The 27,010-nt window shown below is 39.7% G+C and overlaps 2 protein-coding genes across 2 annotated transcripts; both read left to right on the top strand.

The window, feature by feature from the left end:
- Positions 1 to 2,620: 2,620 nt before the first annotated feature.
- Positions 2,621 to 5,937, top strand: LOC112139678 (lysine-rich arabinogalactan protein 19-like). Its single transcript, XM_024262509.2, has 3 exons — positions 2,621 to 2,822; positions 4,404 to 4,686; positions 5,203 to 5,937. The coding sequence occupies exons 1-3, from the start codon at positions 2,783 to 2,785 to the stop codon at positions 5,678 to 5,680; spliced, it is 801 nt and encodes a 266-aa protein (XP_024118277.2). The 5' UTR covers positions 2,621 to 2,782; the 3' UTR covers positions 5,681 to 5,937.
- Positions 5,938 to 7,503: 1,566 nt separating this feature from the next.
- LOC112139677 (protein mono-ADP-ribosyltransferase PARP14-like) lies at positions 7,504 to 26,458 on the top strand. Its single transcript, XM_024262508.2, has 14 exons — positions 7,504 to 7,731; positions 10,199 to 10,318; positions 16,337 to 17,728; positions 17,814 to 18,050; positions 20,799 to 21,023; positions 21,117 to 21,171; positions 21,339 to 21,485; positions 22,670 to 22,732; positions 22,815 to 22,991; positions 23,078 to 23,257; positions 23,351 to 23,953; positions 24,081 to 24,217; positions 25,629 to 25,809; positions 25,997 to 26,458. Exons 1-14 carry the CDS (start codon positions 7,504 to 7,506, stop codon positions 26,281 to 26,283), a joined length of 4,032 nt encoding a protein of 1,343 aa, XP_024118276.2. The 3' UTR covers positions 26,284 to 26,458.
- The last annotated feature ends 552 nt before the right edge of the window (positions 26,459 to 27,010 follow it).

Here is a 27,010-nt window from a genome sequence, read left to right as displayed (position 1 = left end):
TGAAGTTGTTCTAAGGTGGTGGGAACTTGTCACTCTCTTATTGTTTTGATTTAAGAAGGGTCAGTTTCAAGTCGTGTAATAGATGTTGAAAGCTGTCCTGCATTAAACTGAGAGGGTGAAAAAAAGGAAGTTGGTTATTGTTGTCTCGATGAAAATAAGAGAATTGTCACAAAGTTCAGAAAGTCCGAGTGGGCAGACCCGGTACCCTGCAGCGGCTGTCGGTCTGCTGGCATATCTGGTGAGTGAGCTCCGCTGGACTAAAGGAGGCAAGGTGACTGCAGGAAGAAAGCTGCTGTGGGAGTCTGACAATCTGCCCAGGGGTTATCTCTTCTTCAACCGCCCTGGTAACTCCGCTGCCCCAGCGAGTTGAGGAATTAGATGAAAGTTCAGGACAAAAATACTCGTATTGATTAATATTCTACCCGCTGAGTGAGTCATAGAAAACATCATGTGTCCAAAGCTCAGTTCCTGAATGGTAGATGTGATGCAGCGACCTGTCAAACTTCCGATACTCACCCAACATATCTGATCCTGGAAATTGGCAGCAGATAAGGCAGGATTTCTGGAAAACCTACAGGAAGCTGGCCCTCGAGGCCTGGATTTGGGCCTCTCTGCTGTAGGTTTTCCAGAAATCCTGCCTTATCTGCTGCTAATTTCCAGGATCAGGTATGTTTAGCCAATAAGGAGCTTCAATAGAAGGTTGGTTGGAAAACATGTAGGACACCGGCCCTCGAGGCCTGGATTTGAATACCCCTGGTCTAGAGCCTCCCTAATGTATGATTCCATGGCCTCTCGTTCAGGTCATGGCAGGCTGTGCAGGCAGCTGGGGGGAAGCCCTGCACCGGGAACTAGATCTACAGTCAATGCACAGTCAAATGGCCTGTGAGCGGGGAGTGCTGTGGCTTTTTGTTTATTAAACATGTCAGCCCCTAGCTGGTGTTTAGTTCAAGTTCATGGGCTAACTTACTGTCAATCAGGTTATCATCAGTGCCAGAATCAACTAGTACCACTAATGAGAGTGAAGTATGTGAATTGCAAAGTGTGGCATGAAGACGGGGCCTGGAGTGTTCTTTGTTATGGGCTTGGCTAACCAGGACCCACAGTAGCAGCTCTTGAAGAGTGAGGATGCACAACCTGACGACCCTTGAACAAGTTGGAAGCAACCTGGGCGGCTTTCTCTCTTTGGCACTCCCGAAGGCAATTGTCAAGCCTGATGGAGAGTTAGATAAGATAGTGTAGGTCAGCAAACTGGCTAGCTGAGGAGAGCTGACTAGATGGAGCTTTTATCTGGGAAGACAGCGTTTTCCTGGGTCATCAGGCTGTCACAGAACTAGATAAATCCCTCTGTATGTCATGAACTTTCCAAGACACAGGTAGAGTCCCATCATGCATTGGTTGCAGGCCAGTTCATACTGTCACGGTCAGAAGAAAAGAGATTGATGGATGATATGATGAGATAAGTTTATTTGATGGCAAAGCTGCTGGAAGTCCATGAGGGAGAGGATGTCCAGGCAGGTCGAAGGTGTAGACGGAGTCCAGGAAGGGGTGAGGTCAGAACAAGCTGAATAGTTCCAGGCCAGTGCAGACAAGAAACAGAAAGCAGAATGGCCTGATTAGGATAAGTGTAACTGGCCAGGAACAGAGACTCATATGTGAGCTCAGTACCACTTGAGATTAGCAGATGGAGGGGCAGGGAAAAGCTGGAGGAACCAGTCTTAAATGCTGCTGGGATGATGAGTTGCTGGTGTGCTAGGATGCCCTGCCTCATTCTGGACACCTGTGGAGGAGAGATAGGCAGAGGGCGAGCAACAGAACCAAAGAGAAACATGAGAGGAGAGCAAAGGGAAGGAAACAGCACTTGCCACAAGCAACTGATAAAAAGGGGAGCAACGTGCCGGCATACACATCAAAAGACCTTAACTTCCTTAGGAAAAACAGCCTACTCTGTCCTGTCCTGGACAGAGCCCGAGTCTGCTCTGTCCAGTCCAGTATGTGGTCAAGGTGCACTCCCAAGTACTTATAGGTGTTAACCACCTTAATCCTTTCTCCAATGATGGTCACTGATTGTGACACAAAAGTTTAATGTGTTATCATTCATGTTCTATTAAAAATGACCAGAAATCATCATTTCTTACAAGGTATGTAAACTTATGAGCACAAATGTAACTAATTGCGCAAAACATTACATAACTAATTCGTTTCTATTAGATATGCAATAATGTTAAATTTTCCTTCAGGTTGAAATGAACTTTAAAATCATGCACAAATGTGTAATGATTAGTTTGAACAACGATTCGATTCATATCATAATTTGTGGATGATGACACGATTCATTGACAATATGGGTTCATTTTGAATGATTTGATTCTTGCACCTAAAATCGGTCAAATCAAAAGTGATTCATTTATACTTGAGAGCTTTGTCTGTGAAGTGTCAACATATTTATTCAGAATTCCTTTATAACAATAAATAAATAAAACTAATGTATTTTTTTTAACCTAAATACTTGATTTTTTTTATAAATTTATTCTAAGCATGCTTCTTGGGAAAATATGTCATGTACCTGAATAATTTTCACACAAAGTTTATTTGTACAGTTTTCGGTTACCAGCTGTTTTTTTTTTCAATATTTTCCTGACAGATCGAGCGCTTACAGAACATTCATCTGCGACGGGCCTACGAAGCACAAAAGAAGCACATAGCCTTTAAGAATGCAACACTTGGAGGAGAAAGGGAAAAGACTCTTTACCATGGGACAACCCACGAAAACTGTAACTCCATCATGAAAACTGGGTTCAACAGGCGCTTCGCAGGACAAAATGGTAATTCTCTTTTTAAAAATCCTGAAGTCCTTAATAAAACCATGCATTCTTTTGTTTATGCCGGTTTTTACTGATAAAAATTTTAAATATTTTTTTGCAACCATGATATTAATGGGCAAAAGCAGAAGTCTCTTAACAAATCTTTAGCAAACCTGCACTGTAAAATAGTTGCTGTAGGTTTTACCGTAACTTCTTGGAAGCTGGATGCCAGTGATTATTGAAAAACATTTTCCACCTTTACCACTGCAAATTAAAATAGAGTAGAATTTATGTGTCACGTATTTGGTTTTACTCTGGTAAAACTATAATATGAATCACAGTACACAAATACTTTACTGTATTTCATTTTACAGTTATATTACATACAATAGTTCAAAGGAGTTGAGGTCAGTGGGTTAGGACTTAAGGAGCTTAGAATGAATGGTAAACAGTTTTCTAGAGTGTCTTAGCTAATAACACGTGAGTTTGATATTCAGTGGGAAGATGTATTTCAAAAGATGAGTTGTAATTTTAATAAAATTATCCATCAAGTTATTTCATGAGAAAAGAAAACAACTAAGAAACCTTGTACACAAAGAATTTTATTGAATCCAAAATAAAGTGATAAAAAAAACAATCTCACGTATGTGGTATCAGGAGATACATTTTTGCTGTCATTTTGAATTCTTACTATGACTGAATTTACACGTAAACAATGTTTGGAACTCACTTACAATAAACAGTCTTTGTGCTTGTGTGGTGGAAAATTGTTGAATCTGATGTAAGAACACACACACTTTAGGATTAACACAAGTGTTTAATAGCAAATCAAAATAATACACGCGGTGCACGCGAGCATGTAGGGAAGCTCATTCATAGAGGGTTCCGACGATATGACAAGATACAAGAATCTTTATAGGGCTGCACAAACAATATTCGAACAATGCTCCCCGTCATGTCATGCCCATATTAGTAAAATTTGAACATTATCTCAGGGGCCCAAGTTGATTTGTGGCTTACTCTTTCTGCGAAAGGAAGGCCTTTCAAGGCTATGTTTTACTCCCTAAGTCCTCCCTTGGTTCTTTAATGCGCACATGCAGTTAAGTGTCTGGGAAAACACTCAATGGCATGTTTTAAAGAGCACAAAAGGTTCATTCGAAGGTTACATATAAGAGTGAAATGAAATTACAAGCTAATCAAAAATATTCTCTTACACTTGTTAGAGATAGCAGGTTAAACTTAGTCCAAGTAGGTAAGAAAGATTAATAACGTACTTGTTTGTGATTGAACATTATTTCTTTGACATTTTTCTAACTGTATTTTGATTCACAGTAACAAGGAAAACACAGTAGTGAAAAGAGAAATTCCCACAATACATTGGTTTTTTACAATAAATTCCCAGAATTCATTGCATTTTACAGTAAATTTCCACAGTTGATTGGTGTTTGCAGTAAAACTCCGTAAAGCCTTTGTACAGTATTTTACTTTTGACAGTGCAGTAAAATACTGCCCAGAAATCCGTTATAGGGGAATTTTTCAAATCAGAAGATGGCGGGATAAATCAAGGACAGTAAAATTTTTTATTTCTATTCCTTGTTTCAGCGACGGTATATGGAGAAGGAACCTACTTTGCTGTAAATGCGTCCTACTCAGCACAAAGCACTTACTCCAAGCCAGGTGCTGACGGCTCTCAGCTGATGTTTATGGTTCGGGTTCTCACTGGCGTCTACGCTCAGGGTCAAAAAGGAATGAAGGTGCCTCCACCACGCAACGCCCAACAACCCAATGAGCGCTGTGACAGCGTGGTGGACGATATAAACAACCCCAGCATGTATGTTGTGTTCCATGATGACCAAGCCTATCCAGATTATCTGATCACCTTCAAGTAAGAGTTTATCAAATATTCTGCTGATTTGTTTTTTCTTTTAACAAAATAGTTAATACTAAAAAAACATGAAATGTGTTTCATCAAGATGAAAATATTCATTCAAATGATAAAATACTTTTGTGTAACTATGCTTTTCCCTTTTAACCCTGTCAAGAGATTGTTGTAAACCTTGCTTTGCTTTTTTTAAAGACCATTTTCATTGTGCTTATTTCTTTTAATTCTGTAAAAATACTAATTACATTTAGACTGAATTTTAAAAAGGGGCTTTTCAAAATTTGTGAAATCATTATTAAAGCCAGTAAAATATCAACAACTTCTAAAGGAATGTCCTACTGGACATTGCTAGAATAATGGTCATGATACCTCTCATCCCTACACACTCTACGTATGCACACTTATGCACACAAACACTTTGAAAACTGAAGACAAGCTTTTTTTAACATTGATATTTTTTTTTTATTTTTAACTAACCATCTGTTGGAATTCATGCCTCTGTTATTTTGATCCTCTTAGCCCAGCCCCAAGCTCAGAGCCCAGCCCCAAGCTCAAAGCCCAGCACCAAGCTATCAGAGTCCAGCTCCAACCTCAGGGCCCAGCACCGAGCTCTCAAAGTCCAGCTCCGAGCTCTCAAAGTCCAGCACCGAGCTCTCAAAATCCAGCACCGAGCTCTCAAAGTCCAGCACCGAGCTCTCAAAGTCCAGCTCCGAGCTCTCAAAATCCAGCACCGAGCTCTCAAAGTCCAGCACAGAGCTCTCAAAGTCCAGCACCGAGCTCTCAAAGTCCAGCACAGAGCTCTCAAAGTCCAGCACCAAGCTCTCAAAATCCAGCTCAGGCTCCAGCTCCAAGCTCAGAGCATGGCTCCAAGCTCTCAAAGTCCAGCTCAGGCTCCAGCTCTAAGTTCAGAGCATGGCTCCAAGGTCTCAGAGTCCAGCACCAAGCTCAGGGTACAGTTCCAAGCTCCCAGAGCCCAGCTCCAAGCTCAAAGCCCTAAGCTCTCGGCCTCCAAAGGTCTTGCTTCCTAAGGCTGAAAAGGAAAATTTACAGTGAGGTGAGAGTAGGGATGGATTTAGATTTTATGGCTTTATGCCAAACCAGTGCTTGAAAGGTGGGGGGAACCTAGGTATTAAGTATTTTGCTTGTTTGTAATCAAGTGCTTTAGAAAAGAAGACTGGTGATTGATTATAATGGTTCTGGTCTCTAAAGGGTGAAACAGGTGCTTAAAAAATGGAAAAAAAAAGAAAAAAAAAATGTGCTTATTTTTTTCCCAAAGCATGATCATGTGGGGGCTGCACGGTGGCGCAGTGGTTAGCGCTCTCGCCTCACAGCGAGAAGGCCCCGGTTCGAATCCCGGCTGGGACCTTTCTGTGTGGAGTTTGCATGTTCTCCCCGTACATGCGTGGGTTTTCACCAGGGACTCCGGCTTCCTCCCACCGTCCAAAAACATGCTTCATAGGTTAATTGGTGACTCTAAATTGCCCCTAGGTGTGAATGTGAGAGTGAATGGGTGTGTGATTGAGGCCCTGCGAAAGACTGGCGACCTGTCCAGGGTGTACCCCGCCTTCGCCCTTCAGTAGCCGGGATAGGCTCCGGCACCCCGCGACCCCGAAAGGGAAGAAGCGGTCAAGAAAATGGATGGATGGATGGATGATCATGTGACAAAGCAGTGTCATGTTGTGAAGGAGAACACATAGGCCAAATATACTTAAGATATTTTATTATATTTTTTGGACTCTCACTGCTGCTCTGCATCTTTGTCTTCACACAAGCTGAAGAAAAAAACATGTCACTACTCACTTTTTGTTGCTTCACCCATTTGGACTGAAGCTCGTCGCATCTTGATGACTTCATCCATTTTTATGTGAGCCCGCCCACCATCGCCGGAAAAGTAAAATTATTGGATAGACTTGAACACCATAACTGAACAAAAAAATGATTGACAAACAAAGCATAACAATCTGCATTTTTAATGCAGCACTGGTACAAGGCACCAGGCTTGGACAATGATCCTGCTTTTAGAACATTAAGATTGTGTGTTTAAGGGACATATTAATGGTTTATGGTTTTATTAAAAAAGAAAAAAAAATCTCTAAAGCCTCTCCAAACTGTCTCTACCTCAGTCTGACCATAACGCTGTATCAAACACCCTGCATTATGAACAAAGAGTGAAGGATTCATGCCGCTGTCAAAACCTTCGGTACAATTTGAACCACTTCATGAATCAGTCATGCGGTATTAGCACGGTAGTGAAGCTTCAGACGCTATAATTTTCAGGTCCGGAAAATGTAAATTGACCATAGAGGAGAGGGGGGGATTAAGATGGTGCGGTGAGAAGACATGTTTCTTGAGTGGAGGTACAGGAACAGGATTTCTTCCTGGATTTTGACCTCTAATTAAGCATTTTCCCCAAAATAAGACCATTATTTCGTTTTTTTTTTTTGAGTCGTGAAATATTTTTTGAGAACTGAGAAAGTGGTTTTGAATGTGACTTAACTTCTTAAGTGAACTTGTACAAAGAGTGCTAGCTAATGGCAACAAGAAACCACATGTCCACACTGGAAGACATGGAAGTGGATCATACCAAAGGAAAACAAAAAAAAATTGAGGAAACTCAGTCTTACGCTTCTAAAGCACCAGGTGGAGGGCGGAATGAGTATAGTCCAACTACGCCAAGTCAGACCCGTCCACCAGAAATAAACTTTGTGAAAGTCTAAACTCGATTCATGCTGATGTTCTGGATCTAAAAAAAAGAAAACGAAACTTTGAAAAAATAAAAACATAGAATTGAAGAAGAAAACTTAAAATCTGGAAGAATGTATGAGTGACCAGGAGAGATACTGGTGCGTGAAATTTCACGGAGTGGCTGAAAACTCTCTTGAGAAGGTGAAAGATAAAGTGAGAGAGATCTGCAAAGCTTCGGTGCCGGAGGAGCAGAGGAACGAGGTGACAGCGGTGGACATCGCACACAGACTCGACCGACTCAGGACCGGGGAAGACCAGTGGGCTAAACCAAGGTCCATAATCATAAGGTTCATGTCAAGAACGGTGAGGGACCTCATCTGGTAACACGCCAAGCAAAGTCTTTTCCTGAAAACTCACTGCTGTCTGCCTTGACCTACGCCTTGACTCTGACTTCCCTTTGCCTTGCCCCTTTATTATGGTTTTTATTAAACCTTGGTTGCTTATGGATCCAAATGCCTCTGCCTCATCGTTAGTTACACTAGTACATTTTCTTTTTTATATATCTCTTTATGCTTGTTCTGTTAATGCCAGGGGTTTGTTTAAGAGATGTAGTAAGAAGGAAAACCTTTTATTTGTATTGCAGAGATAGATAAGCAGACTTATTTTATTCAAGAAACTAATGCATGTGTAAAACCCACAAATGCATGAGGAGAACATGCAAACTCCACACAAAAAGGTCCCAGCCGGGATTCAAACCGGGGCCTTCTCGCTGTGAGGCAAGAGCGCTAACCACCGCGCCACCGTGCAGCCCATATTTGAACATGAGACTCACAAATTTGTTTCACTTTTCATTCTGACTCCACTATCTGCCAAGTTCACTTCTATCCTGTATTTTTCATATCTGATTCTTTATCATAAATTATATTTAAAAAAAAAAGTTTAAAATGAAATGAGCGTCTCTGCTTTTGTCCAATCAATAAAAACAATTTTCTGTCATCAAGCTCTAAAATGTTAATTCAAAAATGTCACCACAGTTTGTGGACAAAAATTTGACATATTTTCTAGGGCTAAGTATTGGTTATAATTTCCAGAAACGATTCGATTCACAAGACCCTGAATCGATCTGATTCTGATTTTTTTATTTTTTTATTTTTTATTCTTTCGGTTTTTCAATTTCATTGAATTCAATTTTGAGTTTACACATTTGTTTAGAAATACATTTATAATCTACTATATAATTTGAATATATTTATATTAATCTGATACAGTTCACATATTGCAAAATGTATCAGTGAAATATTGAGATCATTAATAGCATACAGTGTTACATGGATTCTCAAAAGCAAAGTGTTCTAACAAAAAGGTTAATGTCATTAACATTATGAGCAGTGCTGCTTCTTCTGGAGGGCGTTTCAGTTTGGCCACTAGGTGGCGATCGCGCTATAGTATTATACCTTAATTTTCAAGAAGCTGACAGTATAAGGGGGGAAAAAACGATATTTTGGAACACAAATGGACTCTTTTAAAAGTATTTCAATAGAGTTTGGAAATTTCATACCTGTGAGTTTTTAAGGATTCTTCATTTAGTCAGCAATGTATTTTTAGCCCTACCGAGTGTTAGCATTAGCCGTCCTATGGAGAATTCCATGAAATGTTAGCATCAAGCTAGCGGACTTAAGCTTTATGTGCTAAATCGATTATGTCTTTTGTGAATCGATTCTTGAGATATAAAGCTTTAATCGATTCAAATCGATTAATCGCTTTTTTTCAACCCACCCCTAATATTTTCCTCTGAACGTAAAATAAATGATCAAGCTTTAGTTGCACATTTAAGACCCACACTTTCACACTGCATGTAAAGGGGGGGTGGGGGGGTCAACTCTTTATAATCCCATATTGCCTTTCTTATTTTTCTATTTTTTTTTTTCATCCTGAGATCTCAGAGAACTATTTTTATTTTGGTCAGACCTGACAGAAAAGAAAAAAAAACAACAAACTGATAAATTATACATCAACTTAAAAACAGAGAAAATGTATATATGTTTTTGTTAAAACTGTTTTTGTTAAACTGTGTCAAATAAGTATTTCCTGCTGCAGCAGATTTACTTGAAATTATACTTAAAGTTTGCTTCTGAACAGAAATTAGACGCAAGATTAAAAAAAATACGTAAGTATAAACCTATGACCTATCAGTCATAAACGACAGAAAATAATATATTTGTAATAATGTGAAATTGTATTTTTAATGGTAATCCAACAACTTGAATAGTTCAATTCACTGGCAGTGAAACTGATGTTAAAGACAAGCTTGAAAAGAAATTATTTAATCTTGTATCTGATTATAATTTTACTTTACTTTAAAGTTCTTTTCTGTTGAGAAGGATGTGATCTTTAAAATACCTAACATTTGTTGCCTGCTTTTAGGTGTGTTTCACTGGATGCATACCAAGGAAGGAGTAGCACCGAGGCAAAAGTGAAACAAAAAATCTTAGTGTTGTTTAAGTCAGGGACAGTCAGGAGGGAGAAAGGCTCTGTCTTTTAGTTTAGTTTTTTTTTTTTTTTAATAAAGCAGATGAATTCCCACATCCTTTATTTTTTGAAGCCAGATATTTAAGCAAAAGAGAGAAAGGAAAGATTCATCTTTATTTTCGAAAAAAGAGGGATTCAGGAGGAGGGGAATGTGACAAGATTCAGATGATTGGAGAGAACACTTATAAAATCTGCTTGAAGGTGAAAGAAGGTAAGCAAAACTCAGTATTACAAAGAGAAAAAAGTTACTTTTTGTGAGATTGTAGACTTTAATTGTGACCTTTTTTTGTCTGACGATCAGGAAAGGGTTTTGCAAAAGAAGTCTCACACCATCTGTCTACCTAATGGAGAACTGCATCTGACTGTGAGCAACAGCAGCTCCTTACAGGCTTTTGATCAGCTATCAACAAGCCACGGGCAGGTGAGCACATGTGTGTGTGTGTGTTTTTTTTTTGTTTTTTTTTTGAGAAAGTTGTGCTGATGCTAGACCTCCAGTGTTTTGTAAAGAGCCACTGAACTGGGCGGACTGGTTTCAGGATGCTCCAGGATAGGTGATGTTCACCTTTCGGTAAATCCCTTAAGAGGTTGCCACAGCCAATCAGCTCTCACTGATTCACACAGGTGGTTTGACAGAGATTTTTCACGTCAGTTGCCCTTCCTGATACAACCCTGTATGTCATCTAGGCTGGGGACCGGCACAGGGAGACCCAGACTTAGGGCTACTTTGTTCCAGGCAGTAGCCTGAAGGATCTTGCCTGAAGAGGAAGCTGGAAGCTAATTGTGCTCAATGGGAATCAAACCAATCCACCTGTTCTCTGGTTTCAGGAAGTTAAGAAAGTGAAGTACTAAAAGTGTCCCAGTGTCACATTTTACAATGCGAAAAGGGGGTTCTAACACTAGAATCCCTAAGCCTGCGCAAATTTGCGCAGGGAAGAGTTCCCCCCCTCTAGTCCGAGAGCCCATTGTTGTGTCATGGTGGGTCACTGATGAGCCATTAACTGCATGTAGTACCTAATGTCGATTTGAACTAACAGCCCACCAGAACTAACAGGTTGTGTGGGGGTTGGAGTTACCTGATGCATGTGGACAAGTATTGGCTTTCCTGCTTTTACTCACATTTGAACCAAAGTTTCATCTCATTCCTAACCCAGAGTTCAATATGATGTTGCTCCACCATTTGCTGCCATTCCAGCTTGAACTCCTCTGGGAAGGCTGTCCACAAGGTTGAGGAGAGTATTTATAAGAACTCTGGATCATTCTTCCAAAAGCTCATTGGTCAGGTCACACTGATGTTGGTGGAGAAGGTCTGGCTCGCAGTCTCTGCTCTAATTCATCCCAGAAGTGTTCTATGGGGTTCAGGTCAGGACTCTGTGCAGGCCAGTCCAGTTCAAACTTCAAACCTCTGTGTCTTTATGGACCTTGCTTTGTGCTCTGGTGTACAGTCATGTTGGAAGAGGAAGGGGCCACTCCAAACTGTTCCTGCAAAGTTGGAAGCATTATCTAAAATGTTTTGGTATCCTGAAACATTGACAGTTCCTTTCACTGGAACTAAGGGGTCTGAAAAACAAGCCCACACCATCATTCCTCCTCCACCAAATCAGTCTGAAATGTCCTGTTCTCCTGCAACCTCCAAACCCAGACGGGTCCTTCAGATTTTCAGATAGAAAAGTGTAATTCCTCCCTCTAGAGAAGACGTCTCCACTGCTCTAAAGTCCAGTGACGGCTTTACACCACTGCATCCGCACTTTACATTGTACTTGTTGATGTGTGGCTGGATGAGGCTGCTGCCATGGAAACCCATTCCATGAAGCTCTGTGTGTACTGTACTGCTGATCTGAAGGTCATATGAAGGTTGCAGCTCTGCAGCAACTGACTGCAGAAAGTCTATGACCTCTTTAGACTTTCAGCATCCTGGCTGAGTTGTTCCAAATTCTTCCATTTTGTTCTGATAGAACTGACAGTTGACTGTGGAATATTTAGGACATTTCAAGACTGGATTTGTTGCTCAGGTGGCATCCTTTGACAGTTCAACACTGGAATTCACTGAGATCCTGAGAGCAAACATGCTTTCACTAATGTTTCTAAAAACAGTCTGCATGTCTGAGGGCTGATTTTATACACCTGTGGTCAAACCAAGTGATTAGGACTCTTGATTCTGATCATTTGGATGGGTGAGCCAATACTTTTGGTAATATACTGTATGTTTTTGACTAATAAACGTAGATGCATCTTCAAGTCAAAAAGACAAATATCCCAATATCAGCAAGACTCACACTCCTCTGAAACCCTTAGCTCTGATTCAAATAATCCTCGATGTGGACTCTGGGAGCAGTGAAGACGATTCTTTTGTTGTGGAATCAGAGTTCATCTTCTCAGATTCCTCCTATGATGAGGATATGCCGGTACATGGATTTGGAGCCAGAACATCCTCTCCATATGATACTTATACATACGTAGACTAATAAACTATTAATTGTTGAAGAAGAGAATAATAAGAAGCCTTCATCTATAAAAAGACAATTTTCCCAATTCAAAAAAGGCAACCAGCATGTTGAAGACAGCCAGTGGTGCCAAAAACACATGGAGAAAAGTCTTCCTTGTAGACTTGGCCTTGTAGGCGAGGGCTGCCTGGTCCTCAAAACCTGTTTCTCTTAGGTATGTGGATAGGGGGAAGGGAGCAGAACTGTGTGCTGTCGTACAACCTAGATCTAATTTGCAACTTGAAGGTTCAGTCGTTAAGGTGATCACCACAACACTACTTTGAGAAGGGGAGGGGGGCATTGCAGCAGAAGCTGAAAGTTCCTGGGATTCTAACAACTTAATAATAATAATTTTATAATAATTCCTTTTTCCCATTTTTCCAAACTTTTAATTGTTCATTTTTTTTAAGTTTTAAAAGCAAAGTGAATTCTCCTTTTCTTTTTTTTCCCTGCAGGAACCATGCAAAGAAAAAAAAAAGAGCTACATTTGACACTAAATAAAAAAAAAAAACAACAAAAATTGCTCCTCTTTCGCTGAACTAAAGCTAATCTATCTTAAAAGGGGCCCTACCATGATTTTCTTAAGCCTATCAGACTGAACTATATCTATATATAAGATTATGCATTATTTTTGGACTAAAAAATGAATTATTTATGAAATATGAGTTATATTTTGTGAGTTTTTCCCTACCCTGAAGTAAAACGGCTCGATTTCCGAAGCTCCGCCTCCCGCTGCATGTTGGCACAGTCCATTTCATGATGTCATTCTAGAGTCTGTGGCACCATGTCTGTATTTCTCCCACAACAATAATCCAAACTTCTTCAAAGCTGGATGCACATACCATATACCTGCCTTTAGTTGGCCTGGCCATCCCTAGACTCACAGCACACATGCAGCTCCTTCTTAGGTGTGCCAGACCGCGGGTTGGGGGGTCTTAAAGGAGCGCCGCATAAAAAGTAACAAACACCTGTTTCAGCTGGAATTTATTGAAGACAGGACACAGCGGGAAGATATACAGTATTCTGCATCTAAAATGAAAGTTTTTTGCTGATCATCACTGGATAAGGGGATAAATTGAGTGCTGTGTTAGTCTGGAGGCGGGCTGTCATAGCAGACTCTTCCTGGAGGGAACTATTGGCATCAATCTTACCTCAGCACGTTTTCACCCACTTGTTTTCGTGGGTATGGGAGGGGCTGCTGCAGACTGTGTAGATTTTTAGAGGATTACTTTTAAATGTATGAACGGATCAGAATGCCGGTTTGGGGTTCTTTATAGTGAGGAATGAACAGTAAAAGTCCTTTAAAACCCCAAAAAGTAGAATTTTCATGGTAGGGTCCCTTTAAATGCAAATAAATTATGCATAACACCATCATCCAATCAGTGATGCCCCAGAGTACCAAGCTTTTCCAGTTTCTTTTTTTTTGCTTCATTTTCTTATACATTTTGTTATGATTTCTGGAAATTACTTTTGTTTTGCAAAAACTTTTTTTCCCAGATTTTGGATGTTGCTGTTTGTCTATCATTTTAACCTAAAGTTAATTGACATGAAGACATACTGGATACGCTCCACACTGAGCATAAACTTTTATTAGTATGTGGTAGGGATGTAATGATTCAGTCAAGCCACGATTCAATTAGATTCAGTTTCAAAGTCATGGTTTCAATTTTTTTCAATTTTTTTTTTTTTTGTCAGCACAATGAATATTTTAAGGCCAAGTATGTTTTCTTTTTGCCCCTTACATCAAACAGTCTGTTTTTATACTAACAGAAATTATTCCATACAAATAAAAAATTATACATAATACTGAAATAATCACAAATACTTTCGTACCCGGTGTCACAGTTCAACAATCCTCCTCCACTGGCGACCACCAGAGGGAGCCATCACCTGAGTATTGACATTCCCCTGACATCTTCCTCACTCTCCCATCAGCCTTTGCTCTCTGCTCCCAAGTTCACCAGCTGTTCCACATCAGACAATCATCTCAAGGAGTATTTATTCTGGCACCAAGCAGAGCTCAGTGTGAAGTCTTGTTTTTGCATTGCATACAGTCCGAGCGTTATTTTTTGTCTGTTTCTCTGTGTTCTGACCCTTGCCTGGTTCCTTGTCTGCCAGCCTCTCTCCATATGTTTGACTCTTGCCTGGATTATCACTCAGCTCTGCCTTGCCCTTGTTTTTTACTCACGCCATTAAACCTTTGCATATGGGTCCACATGTCTCAGTGCCTTTGTTACACCCAGGTTATGTTGTGCTCCATGTGACTGACAAAGGTTGCAATGTTTATTAATATATATGTATTTGTTTGAAAAACACCTTGGAATGTTAAATTGTGAAATACAATTCACATTCTCATATTCCAACTCTTTGTATATTGACAAATGCTCTAGGAAAATACAGCACCATCACCATTTACAATGTTGTTGTGTTGTCATATAACTTGAATAGAACTGTGAAACACAAAATTAACTTTTGGTTGCCTCTCCTCACAGTAACACTAGTAATTGTGTATTGATTTAAACATACTTTTGAATAAAATGACATTTTCCAGGGAAAAACTATAAACTTAAGAAAAAAACAGCAGAAGCAGATTAATCCTCAGATCTCCATGTTCTCTACTGGCGACTTGCTGGTGGAAGACCAAGTCTTTGAAGAGCTGATCTGGTTTTTCTATCAGTAATGATCTGCTCTGTTTTAGATTTTTTTCTGAGGTGTCTGTTTAAGTTTGTTGTGGAGGAGCTTCTACATGGAGTTATTTTCCTGCAGACTTTAATCCTTCCTTTTATTATCAATTTCCAGAGTCTTTCTCTGTCTTTGTCTCATAGTTATACTCATACAGGATTTCTGGTGTGCGTGCGTTTCCATTGACTTTTCATTGAAAGTTTTCGCTTGACTGCGCAGCCGATGTGTAATCACCTTCACACACACACACAGGCGCACCTGCATGTAAAGCTGTTGATTCGATTTTTTTAATTTTCTGCTTTGAAGAAGATCTTGACAAGTTTGAATCGTTTTTTAGCAATTCTCTAAGAATCGTTACATCCTTAGTATGTGGACATAAAAGACGCTTTTGAAAAAACTCAAAGGTCAAACAAAATGCTTCTGGTGTCTTACTTTTATTTTTAAGATTTCATTTTAGTACATAGAATAAAAAATACTTTTGATTTACAAAACATTAGATTTTTATGCAATTTCTTTTAGAACTGGTTGTTTTCATTTTCTGAAATGTAATGATTTTTTTCCCACTTTTTCTACTTCTTAATAGTGGTTGTGATCTTCAAAATGTTTTTGGCTTGACTTGTTCCTCAGGGCCACCGTACAAAAACCCTCTTCTTCTTCTTTACCTTTTCGGGGTAGCCACAGCACAACAGCAGAGATTGTTTTTACCACAGGTGGCCTTCCTGACACAACCCTGTATTTGGAGAGCTAGGAAGTAGCATTAAGGGCCTTGCCTAGGGACCCGATCAGTGGATGCCCTAGGGATCGAACACAGGGCTCCTGCGTTCCAGCCTTACACTTACCCCACTGAGCCATCCCGCCACTCACAAACACAAACATATCCAATATGGATCCTCTCCTCAAATGAAATGTTTCACACATTTAATGAAGTCTAAAAATTATTTTTGAGAATAGTTCAATTGATTATTCTTTAATAACCGGAATCTAAAAAGTCATTTTGAGTCATTGGGTCAATGTTAAAATAAAGTCCAAGGTCACTAAAGCTATGATTTAAGTTTTTTTTTTTGTTTTTAATGACAACTTGGCATCAAACACACAACTCTGTAATGCAGACTAACATTTAAATATGTTAAAAATATTTGAAATGACACAATCTCTTTTCTTTTCAGACATTCACCAAAGCAAACAAAAAAGAGCTTGAGAAGATTTTCCAAATTGAGACCTTCCTCTTGTTTTACCTGAGAGACTGCCCTCAAGCTTTGACGTTCTTACAAAAGCAGCTCGATGTAATCCACTGTAGTCTGACGTTAGATTTTGATACAGAGGAGGCAGTGGTGAAAGGGGATGTTGTGAAGGAATCAGGAGGAGCTTTCGGGGCTGCAGCTGAGAAATTGGAGCACCAGGTTGACAAGATCTTCATCAATCTCATTGAGAGATATACTTGCCATCACGTGTTTGAGCCTAAACTGGTCAAGAAGGTGCAGCAGGATCTCAGCAATGTGGATGATGATATAAAAGTGTACTCTCAGACAGGTTATGTTGTGGTGGTGGGAGAAACTGTTGTTGTGAAGGAGAAGGTTTTGGTTCTAGAGAAGTGTCTTACATCCACCATGGAGCTGCCAATCACGGAGAAACACCTCAAGCTGATAGAAGAAGAGTTCAGAAGAGAAATGCAAGCTGATTCTCCAGAAGTTAAAATCACCACACGTACCAACATGGTAATCTTGGAAGGCACTGATGAGAAAGTAAAGTCAGGAGCTGCAAAGCTAGACGAGCTGGTCAAAAAGATAAAAGTGAAGAGAGTTCAGCTCTCTCCGTGTTTGTCTGCCTTCATGAAAACCAGCAACGCCCTCTCCAAGTATGAAGCTCGATTTCAGCAGAGGTTTAGAAGTCCTGTGTCCCTAGAAGTGGATTCTGACCTGCATCTGTCCAGTTTGTCCTCTGTTTTCCTCGAGGAGGCGGAGGCAAAACTGCTGAGAGACATTGTTGTGATCAGTGTTCAGCTGCAAGGGGCAGCCACGGTCCCTCCAGAGCTGAGAGCAATCCTCAACAAGGCCAGAGATGAGGTCAACTCTGTGGGTCTCCAAGTGGAGGTCAGCTTCATCCCAGGTGTCAAAAAAACTACAGTCCAGCTAGTTGGCTACTCACCAGAGGTCACCAAACTTAAAGAGTTACTTCATGATTATCAGTTGAATCAAGCTCCCACTGAAGAGATGATCAAACTGCCAGATCCAGAACTTGTGGAATGCTTTGATGAAATGTTGAACAGGCTTGGAGTGAATATAACCAGTGTCACACTACAGACCTCACATGTCCCATATCCATGTGTGATTCTGTCTGGTCCCGAGGGTCAAGTTAAGGACATACATAAGACTCTCCAGTCTGTTTTAGCCAACCTAACAGTAGACTATTTGGTCTTGAATGGGCCAGGGCCTCTGCGATACTTCCAGGGAGTTGGAAAAGTTAGCAAAGATTTGGTTGAGACTTCCCATAAGGTCATTATCAGGGAGCAGCAAGGAGTCCCAAATGTAAATGTCCAACAGCAAGACAGCATCACAAATGTGACATCGCTCAGACCATCCCTGAACAGACAAAGCAGGAGCTGTGTTAGAAGTCCTGCAGTCAGCCAAATAAATCTAAGGATCAAGCTTTGCCGTCTAGAGGATGAACAGGTTTGGGATTTTTTTTTTTTACTTTGCTGTACATTGTTTCCAAAATGCAAAACTTTGTTCATACATTTTCCCATTTTTGTCACAGGTGAATGTTTTTGTGGCTCCCGTTGTTAAGAATCAGCTGAACTCTAATAATATCAGTAAATCCCTGCTAAGAAAAGGGGGCAGAATTCTCCAGTCTCAGTTTGACGCAACAGCAGCAAACTGTGTCCTTCACCCAGGTGAAGTTCTTCAGGTCCCTGGACCTCCATCTCTGGGATGCTCCAAGATCTTCTTCATAGAGTGCTCGCCTTGGGATGGTGTTGGAGGACAGAGTGTTCAGGTAATTTTCAGTCATAAAGAGAAAAAAACTCTAAAAATAATGTTAGACAAGGATAATGTTGAATTACATTTACTTGATTAACACTGACATTTATTAAATACAACAAATTGGAACTGAAAAACATTTAGAAGTTCGTTGGCCCGCAAAAGTATTCATACCCCTTGACCACATACATATTTTATTGGAAATGTATGTGAAAGACCAACACAAAGGGGCATACAATTGTGAATGTCAGGGTTTGGGGTGATGGGTGACCAAAAAATTTTACAAATCCAGGAGTACAGTTTAGCGGCATCTGCCTGGTTGTTGGTGTGTCACTGTTGGCGCATGTGTCACAGAGTCTTGTCACCAGTGAAAAAAACTGCACTGACTAGGAAGTGGGGTGAGCCCCTGGCTGTGGTCATACAATTTGTTATTTGCATTAATTTGGCTAGAAAAACTCTGTCTCAGCTGGAGTGTTCATTTTTGTTTTTCGTTTGGAGTGTATGGAATGGAAAACTGCAAATAAAAGCAATAGACGTATTGCAGCCAGACACTTCAGAGTTTTTTTCTGTTGGAACACGTGTCAAACAAAGGAAGCCGAAGTTTAGCCCACGGCAGCCCTCAACTCAGTGATTGCCGCAACAAGAACAATGATGCACATATAGACTCTGAGACGTAGACTCTGGGACATAGACCCTGGGACGTAGATTCTGGAACTCAGGTTCAGGAACGTAGACTCAGGAATGTAGATACAGAGAAGTTTGTCTACTTTCAGGAGAGAGGTAAGTCAATGCAAACACTTGACTCAGCCAGGATGGCTCAGGTTGGTTGGTTCAAACACACAGGCTAGGACACATTGAAGCAAGATTCAGACCCCAGGTTTGTCCTCTGGCATTTGGAGAACGTAGTTACAGAGATTAACTAAGTGAGATTGAATGAGGAATCTGCATGAAGGGCTGTTGACATTCTGGCAAAAACTGAATACACATAAGCAGTGCTTTAGGAGGGGGAACTGGTTGCAGGAATCAAGACTAACCAGTAGCACCACCTGTTGTAGCTCAGACACAGGCACCAACCATCACAGTACCCCCTCCATACAACCGGTCTCTGACAATTGAAATGGCAGAGCAACAGCAAAACAACAACAGGTGTGAAAACGTTTTTTGCCTTCTTGAGTCAATACTTTGTGGACCCTGCTATTACAGTTGCAAGTCTTTTGGGGTTTGTCTACTCATCTAGAGAGTGAAATCTTTGACCATTCTTCATGGCAAAACAATTCAAGCTGAGTCAGATTTGATGGAAAGCCTTTGTGAATTGCAGTTTTCAGATCTTTCCACAGATTCTCGATTGGATTTAGATTTGAACTTTGACTCGTCCATTTCAAATCATGAATATATTTCACTATAAACCATTCCATAGTAGCCATGGCTTTATGTTTAGGGTCATTGTCCTTTCGAAGGTGAATCTTCACCCCAGTTTCAAATGCTTTACAGACTCCAACACGTTTTCTTTCAAGATTGCATTTGCCTCCATCCATCTTTCCATCAACACCGCCCAGCTTACCTGTCCTTCTGAAGAGAAGCAGCCCCAGAACATAATACTGCTACCATCATGTTTGGCAGTGGGAATGTTCAGAGTGTTCAGAGTGATGTACAGTGTTAGGTTTCCAGCAAACATGTTTTGCATTTAGGCCAAAATAAATAATTTTGCTCACATCTGACAAGAGGACCTGCTTTCACACGTTTGCCGGCTTCCTCACATGACTTCTAGCGAACTGCAAGAAGAACTTCTAGTAGTTTTCTTTTACCAGTGGCTTTTTACTTGTCCTAAACCCCCAGAAAACCCCAGATGTGTGCAGTGCACCACTGATGGGGAGATTCCCTCACCTGACCTGTAGATCTCCCCAGAGTCACCACAGGCCTCTTGGCTGCATCTTGGATCAGAGCTCTCCTTGTTTGTTAATTTGGCTGGACCACCATGTCCCGTTAGGTGTGCAGGTGTGCCATATTCTGTCAGTTTGCGGATGATGGACTGAACAGTGCTCCAGGAGATGTTGAAAGCTTGAAAAATATTTTTTATAGCCGAACTCTGCTTTAAATGTCTCCACAACTTTCTCCCTGACCTGCATGGTGTGTTCTTAAGACTTGATGGCGTTTGCAACGCAGTATTCTCTTAACAAACCTCTGAGACCATCACAAAAAAGCCATATTTTTGCTGAAATTATATTGCAAACAGGTGGACTCTATTTAGTTAGTAGGTCAACGTTCAGTCAGCAATCATCAATTTCTGAAAGTAATTGGATACACTCAGAGAAAGAAGGGATTAATATTTTTCACACACTTAACTTATCAGTTTTTTATTTGTAAAAAAAATGAAATCATGAATTATTTTCTTCTTTGTGTTGGTCTTTAAAAAAACATTGCTGTTGCTGGTCATAGGGAAAGAAAATGCAAAAGTTCAAGGGGTATGAATACTTTTGCAAACCACTCTTTAAGAACGTCAGCCAGGGAAGCTTAAGTAACTGAAACACATTTGAGGGAATTGAGTCTCAATTTACTGTAATCAAATGAAGAGTAATTTTCAGCACAGAGAGAATTTTTTTCTGTAAAAAATATTAAATGAACACAAAAAACTTAAAAAACTTAAACTTAAAAAATATTGCTTAAATATTTGTCTTATTCGTAAACTCTGTACTTTATATCAATATTTTTTCTCTATAAAATAGTAATACTCTAATTTTAAAATGTGAAAATGTCTGTCTTGTAGGCTCTAAGAAAAGGCCTGCAGACATGTTTGGACCTCTGTGGAAAGCAGGGCTATAGCTCAGTGGCCATACCAATCATTGGACATGGAGTTATTCTGAAGTACTCTCTAACGAATGCTATTAAAGTGCTGACAGAGAAGATTACTGAGTTTGGATCATCTGCAACTTCCGGGTCTCTCTCCAGCATCAATATTGTGATCCATCCTGATTATTCTGACTCTGAGAAGGTTTGCTTTTAGCACCACTTTTAACTGCTCTACTGAATTTAAATAGACTATTTTTAAATGCATAATGCGTACTTTTGCTGCTTTCTTTGACAGACTTACCATGAAGTGCACAAAAACCTTTGCTCAAGCATGAACCACACAGGCCAAGGTAAGTCAGAGTGGTTCTATAGCTAATTTATTAGCTTCTTATGAAATATATCAAGGTATAACTGTAATGATTTAAAAATGTAAAGTAAAGGTAAACAATTGTAAAATATGTATTCATCAGAATGAATACTTGTTTAAAATACGACAAATTGGTCGTCTTCTTTGCAGCAATATTCAGGTCTCTCACCAGTGACCTTGATGAAGTCATTATGGCGTTGGGAGGCAACATTCAACTACACCTTGTGTTTGGGGACATCACCAACCAAACTACAGACGTTGTGGTGAACACAACAGACTTCACCAATTTCCACAATGGTATTAAAGCGTTCTGTTGCACCCAACGTGACCCCATTTCCTGGTTAAGATTCACAGTCAGTAAACTCTCCCTTGCTTCATTTCCTACAAGGATCAGACAGGTGCTGTATTTAGTAAGATTTAATGCAAAAACGTGTGAAACTGAAATGACAAAAATACAGAAAGATATTCAGTAAATGAACCACATTCACATAAAAACCCAATTAAGTCTGAAAAGGACAGTAATGTTAGCCAAAACATCGCTTAGAATTAGCATTTGATACATGTTCAACCAACATTATAAAATGTCACAAACTTAAAAACAAAATCACTAACATTGTTGACAGCCTTCATATTTAACATAAAACCTACTCATATTGCCACTCAAAGGGCTGGAAATGATTGGATAGCTTCAGATTGAAGAGCAAAAACCATCATGGTCTGTCTTACTGCACCACTGAAAACGAACTGTTTACTTCCTGCCACCTATTGGCTGAACATAATACAACAGGCATGACCATCGCCCTCTAGCGATCTGGATGGACATTACAGATATCTCCAAGTTACAATACAGATGCTTAGAGCAGGTTTATGACTTGTTACTACCACCAAAAAACTGAAGTCAATTTAGTTGCAATTTTTTCACAATAAGACTATCATCATGCTGCTAGAAATCATCTACTAGAAATCATCATTAAACCCTTCCGCTCTCTTAGGATTGTTTACATTACCCACCACCACCCATACCCACCACCAGTCTGTGGTGGGTATGGGAGGGTTCTAGCAGCTGCTGCTGCCTCGGCAGGGGGTCTTGGTGTGGAGATGGCCGGGCACTCTGCCTCTTTTTACATTCTTTCATCCACATTAGCGAAACATAAACACTCACCTTTGCGCTAATAGTATACATGACGGAATGAAAGGCTTTATATGTGTGGGTTTATATGGATAAGTGTGTGTGTGTGTGTGTGAACTGCGGTTGTATTGTGTACATTTTGACTAGTTTATATGTGAAGACTATTTTAGCCAACATGTAACTACTGAGTGTTAGTGCAGACGGGCCCCTTACCATTTCAGATTACTATATACACCTGGTTGTTTAATGATTCAATCCCCCTTTGTTGCCATCTTCTTACTTCTCTAAATAACCATTTGTCACCTTTCTTTTGTGCCCTTAAATTAAAATATTACTTCTTGTCACCACTTAGAGGGGGTGTGCAAAGACATCCTTACAGTGGCTGGACCGCAAGTGGAGGCAGAACTGAGAGCAGGTCAGAAACAAAAAAGACCACACATTGTCAACAAGAAATTCCATTTCAACAACTGAGTTCTATTTTTTGTGTTTTTATGCAGCCAAAGTGAACTGTGGAGACATTTTTGTGTCCCAGCCTGGGCAGTTCCCTTGTAAAGCATTTTTTCATGTTTGCGTAGAAAGAGATGAAAGTCTCATTGAGGAACTTGTGAGCAACATCATATATCAGTGCGAAAAGTTTGGGTTTGAATCTGTAGCCATTCCTGCCATCTGTACTGGTATGTACATCAATGTCTCTTTGCTTTATTGTTGTTCACAATCAAAAGTTATCTTTAAATTAATGGAGAATGAACTATGTGTCCAGGGGCTGGTGGGTTGGACCCTGGGGTTGTAGCCGGTGCAGTCCTTCGTGGAATCAAAACTGCAACTTCGTCCAGGAAACTTTGCAAACTCACCCGCATCCACATTGTCCTGAATAGGATTAAGGTTTTCCTTGTGTTCAAAGAGGAAGCAATGCAGATGTTTTCCCCAGTTATTAGGGAAGGTAAAATCCATAACTTCTTATTCCTTTTTTCCTCAAGTGTTTCCTTTACCTGAAGATTTTCACTGATGTTGTATATTTGTCTTTCTGTATCAGCACCTGCGATGCCTCAGGTACGACAACAGTCACTTTCTCTGATAACCGACTTTAAACTTGCCAATGAAAGTACAGGGAGCCAGCAGTCCACCTTCAAGTTCATTGGTCTTGGTAAAAACACAGTTGATGATGCCATGAAAAATCTGAAGAACCTGTACGAGACAGTGTGTTCCACTCAAACCATCAGCAAAGAAGACATGGAAGTCCTCACCCAGGTAGACGTTGAGACCTTCAAGCAGCTGGTTGAGTCTGAGGGTCTGTTCATAGAGGAGGACCCATCAGGTGGCCTAACAGTGACTGGACTAAAAGATGGGCTTACCCAGTTGATGATGATGATTCAATCCTGTTTGCAAGTCCGTTTGAGAATAGAGATGAGAGTTAGAGAGGAGGAAGATTTGTATAATCGTGTAATGTGGTGCATCTTGGATCAAAGAGGCAACTGGCAAAGACTACCGAAAATTGCAAACTACAATCTGGAAAAAGGTGATATTGCAGCAGGAATAGAGGATGCCCAGGGTGTCACATGGGAAGTAAATCTGCAAGAGAAGAAGGCAACTGCAGCTGGACAGAAGACCAAACTGAAGCGTCTCAAAAACCTGACAGGTGAGAAAACAAGAAAATAAAATGAAAGCAACACTATGCAGATGAAATAATACCTTGCTGTTGTACTTGGACAAGTAATCCAGGTTCTTGTGAACCTTTTAATTCTGATCCCTTCAATGAATTTCAGACTTTAGCTTTCCTCTATACTGGGATAGCATGACTGCAAGTGAGTCCATGAAAGTGGTTCCACTAAGGCAATCTTCTAAAGAGTACAAACTTGTGAAGGAGGCTTTTCAAATGACTGCAAGACAAACTGTAATCAAGGTTAGTGACCATCTAAGAAGTTAAAGTTTGTAGTAAAATGTTAAATCCATTTATTTAAAAAAAATTCTCTTTACACTTATGAAATCATAACGACAATAGAAACTTCCCAAATGACCATGTTCACAAGTTTACATTCCCTAGTTCTTGAAGGGACTCTAACATGAAAATTCTACTCTTTGAGGTTTTAAATGCTTTTTACTGTTCATTCCTCACTACAAAGAACGCCAAAGCTGCATTCTGATCCGTTCATTCATTCAATATTAATCCTTTAAAAACCTGCACTTTCTGCAGCAGCCCCTCCCATACCCACAAAAAAGAGTGGGTGGAAACGTGCTGACCCAAGATCGATGCCAACTGCTCCCTTCAGGAAGAGTCTGTGCTGCAAGCTCCCCAGATTACAACGAAAACACACCCATCTTCTCTGCCGAGCTGTGGTGCCAATGTAGTTATCCCCTGCCGCCAGAATCTGTCTCCTGGCAGGAGAAAACTACATTCCTTTACCAGGAACCACTCTCAGACCCATCTTTTGAGGTGGTCTTGGTTAGTTTCCAATAAGACTGAACTTTGGTTTGCTCGGAGATTCCTCAGGCTGAATATGAAACGAACCGAGAGTGGAACAACTGAACTAAAACGGCCACCATACCCAACAGTCATGGCATGTAAACATGGTAGAAACAAGGTGATTGGTGAGCCGCAGACAAATGTAGAGTATTAGATTTTCATGTTATCCAAAAGAAAATAAATTGATCCAACTGTTTACTTGTTAAAACATTTATTTCAACACCACTGAAAAACGTATAACTCGCTTTTCTGTGTCTGCGGCACAAAAAAAAGCTAAAATGTATTTCCAACAGAATTCTCTTAAAAACAACTACATAAAACAACAACGATGAAACACAGAAACTCATTGAAATGTGGTCAGATGAACTGATGCTCAATAAAACAACTTTTAACGTCATCCACATTGATTCTACCGATGTGTTTTTTAGCATGTGTACCTGTAGCATCTCCAGTAACCGTCATGCAGGATTTCTCTGCGGTTTCAATGCTTATATCGGTTATATCAGGGTATACATTGGGGTATGTAAACTTTTGAGCGGGGTCATTTGGGAAGTTTATTTTGTCAATATGATTTATTATGGGTAAGCCCAAAAAATGGGAGAGTTATCATTCATATTCCTTGAAAAATGACCAAGAAATCATAATTATTCTAGTGGCAAATATTTAATCAGGGTGCTTTTATTATTTAAAAAAATAAACTTAATTTTTTGTTATGTGTTTCCCCGCGTCTAATTATTTCTACAAAACCTATCTACACATTTTTATGTACCTGAATAATTTTTAGATCAACAGTTGTGTTTGGTGCATGTTTACATTTCCAGCTTTTTTTGTCCCAATATTTTCCTGACAGATCGAGCGCTTACAGAACATTCATCTGCGGCGGGCCTACGAAGCACAAAAGAAGCACATAACCTTTAAGAATGCAACACTTGGAGTAGAAAGCGAAAATACTCTTTTCCATGGGACATCCCATGAAAACTGTAACTCCATCATGACAACTGGGTTCAACAGGAGCTTCGCAGGACAAAATGGTAATTCTCCTTTTGATGATAATTTTAACTGTAAAAAAATGGTCAATTGTTTTTTTGCAACCATGACAGTAATGGGTAAGAGCAGAAGTATCTTAACAAATCCTGAGCAAACCTGGAAGTTTTCAAAGCAGCAGATGGAGGATAAATCAATCATGGTTAAAGTTTTGACCTCTATTCCTTGTTGCAGCGACGTTTTATGGAGATGGAACCTACTTTGCTGTAGATGCGTCCTACTCAGCAAAAAGCACTTACTCCAAGCCAGGTGCTGACGGCTCTCAGCTGATGTTTGTGGTTCGGGTGCTGACTGGTGTCTACGCTCAGGGTCAAAGTGGAATGAAGGTGCCTCCACCACGCAACGCCCAACAACCCAATGAGCGCTGTGACAGCGTGGTGGACGATATAAACAACCCCAGGATGTATGTTGTGTTTCATGATGACCAAGCTTATCCAGATTACCTCATCACCTTCAAATAAGATATTCTGTAGGTTTGTTTTTTTCCAAAATAATTATTTGTAAATAAAGTAGGAAATGTGGTTCATTTTGATTAAAATAAATTCTAGAATAATAATTTTGTGAAAATGATTTGAAAAAAAAAAATGCTTTTCCCTTTTAACTTTGTCAAATTTGTTTCGTAAAACCTTTCTATTATTTTCTTCAGACCATATTTTTTTATTGTTTTCAGTGTATGGATTCATTTCTTGTGATTATTTGAATAAATTTAAGTTTAGACTGATTTAAAAATGGGCTTTTCAAACTTTATATATAATCATTTATCATTATACTTCAGTGTACGTTGCCTATTTTTCTATTTTACATTATTTTATTTTATTTCAACAGAGCGCCACATACTCCTCTAAAAAAACTGAATTAATCCATAAATAAGCTCTTTGTATATGGAGAAAAGAAATACAACTTTTAAATTTGCCTTATAGTGCAGAAAATATGGTAACTTCTGCACTATTTAGAGTTTTTAATTTTGTAAAGACAATTTTTGGTCCAAATTGAAAATAATAGTTTATCCATATGTTTACGCTTTATGACACTTTTACAGGAAAAACCTTTGAAAAAACCTAAAAGTTTAGGACGGAATTTCACAAAGTTCTAATTTAAGAATGCAAAATGTGTTCACATGTGAGGAAGAGATAAGAAAAAAATCTTTATTGCAGAAATAATATATTCTACATATATTGTAACAAGTAC

The sequence above is a fragment of the Oryzias melastigma genome, unplaced genomic scaffold, assembly GCF_002922805.2.
Source record: "Oryzias melastigma strain HK-1 unplaced genomic scaffold, ASM292280v2 sc00391, whole genome shotgun sequence".
NCBI classification, from domain to species: domain Eukaryota; kingdom Metazoa; phylum Chordata; class Actinopteri; order Beloniformes; family Adrianichthyidae; genus Oryzias; species Oryzias melastigma.
This window is presented reverse-complemented; position numbering and strand designations above follow the sequence as displayed.

Excerpts from the sequence above, each read along its gene's own strand:
- LOC112139678 (XM_024262509.2), top strand. The coding sequence starts at position 2,783 with ATGAAAACTGGGTTCAACAGGCGCTTCGCAGGACAAAATG. Across the intron at positions 2,823-4,403 it reads GCGCTTCGCAGGACAAAATG|CGACGGTATATGGAGAAGGA; the intron begins GTAATTCTCTTT and ends TCCTTGTTTCAG. Across the intron at positions 4,687-5,202 it reads GATTATCTGATCACCTTCAA|CCCAGCCCCAAGCTCAGAGC; the intron begins GTAAGAGTTTAT and ends TGATCCTCTTAG.
- LOC112139677 (XM_024262508.2), top strand. The coding sequence starts at position 7,504 with ATGAGTGACCAGGAGAGATACTGGTGCGTGAAATTTCACGGAGTGGCT. Across the intron at positions 17,729-17,813 it reads GCCGTCTAGAGGATGAACAG|GTGAATGTTTTTGTGGCTCC; the intron begins GTTTGGGATTTT and ends TTTTTGTCACAG. Across the intron at positions 18,051-20,798 it reads TTGGAGGACAGAGTGTTCAG|GCTCTAAGAAAAGGCCTGCA; the intron begins GTAATTTTCAGT and ends TCTGTCTTGTAG.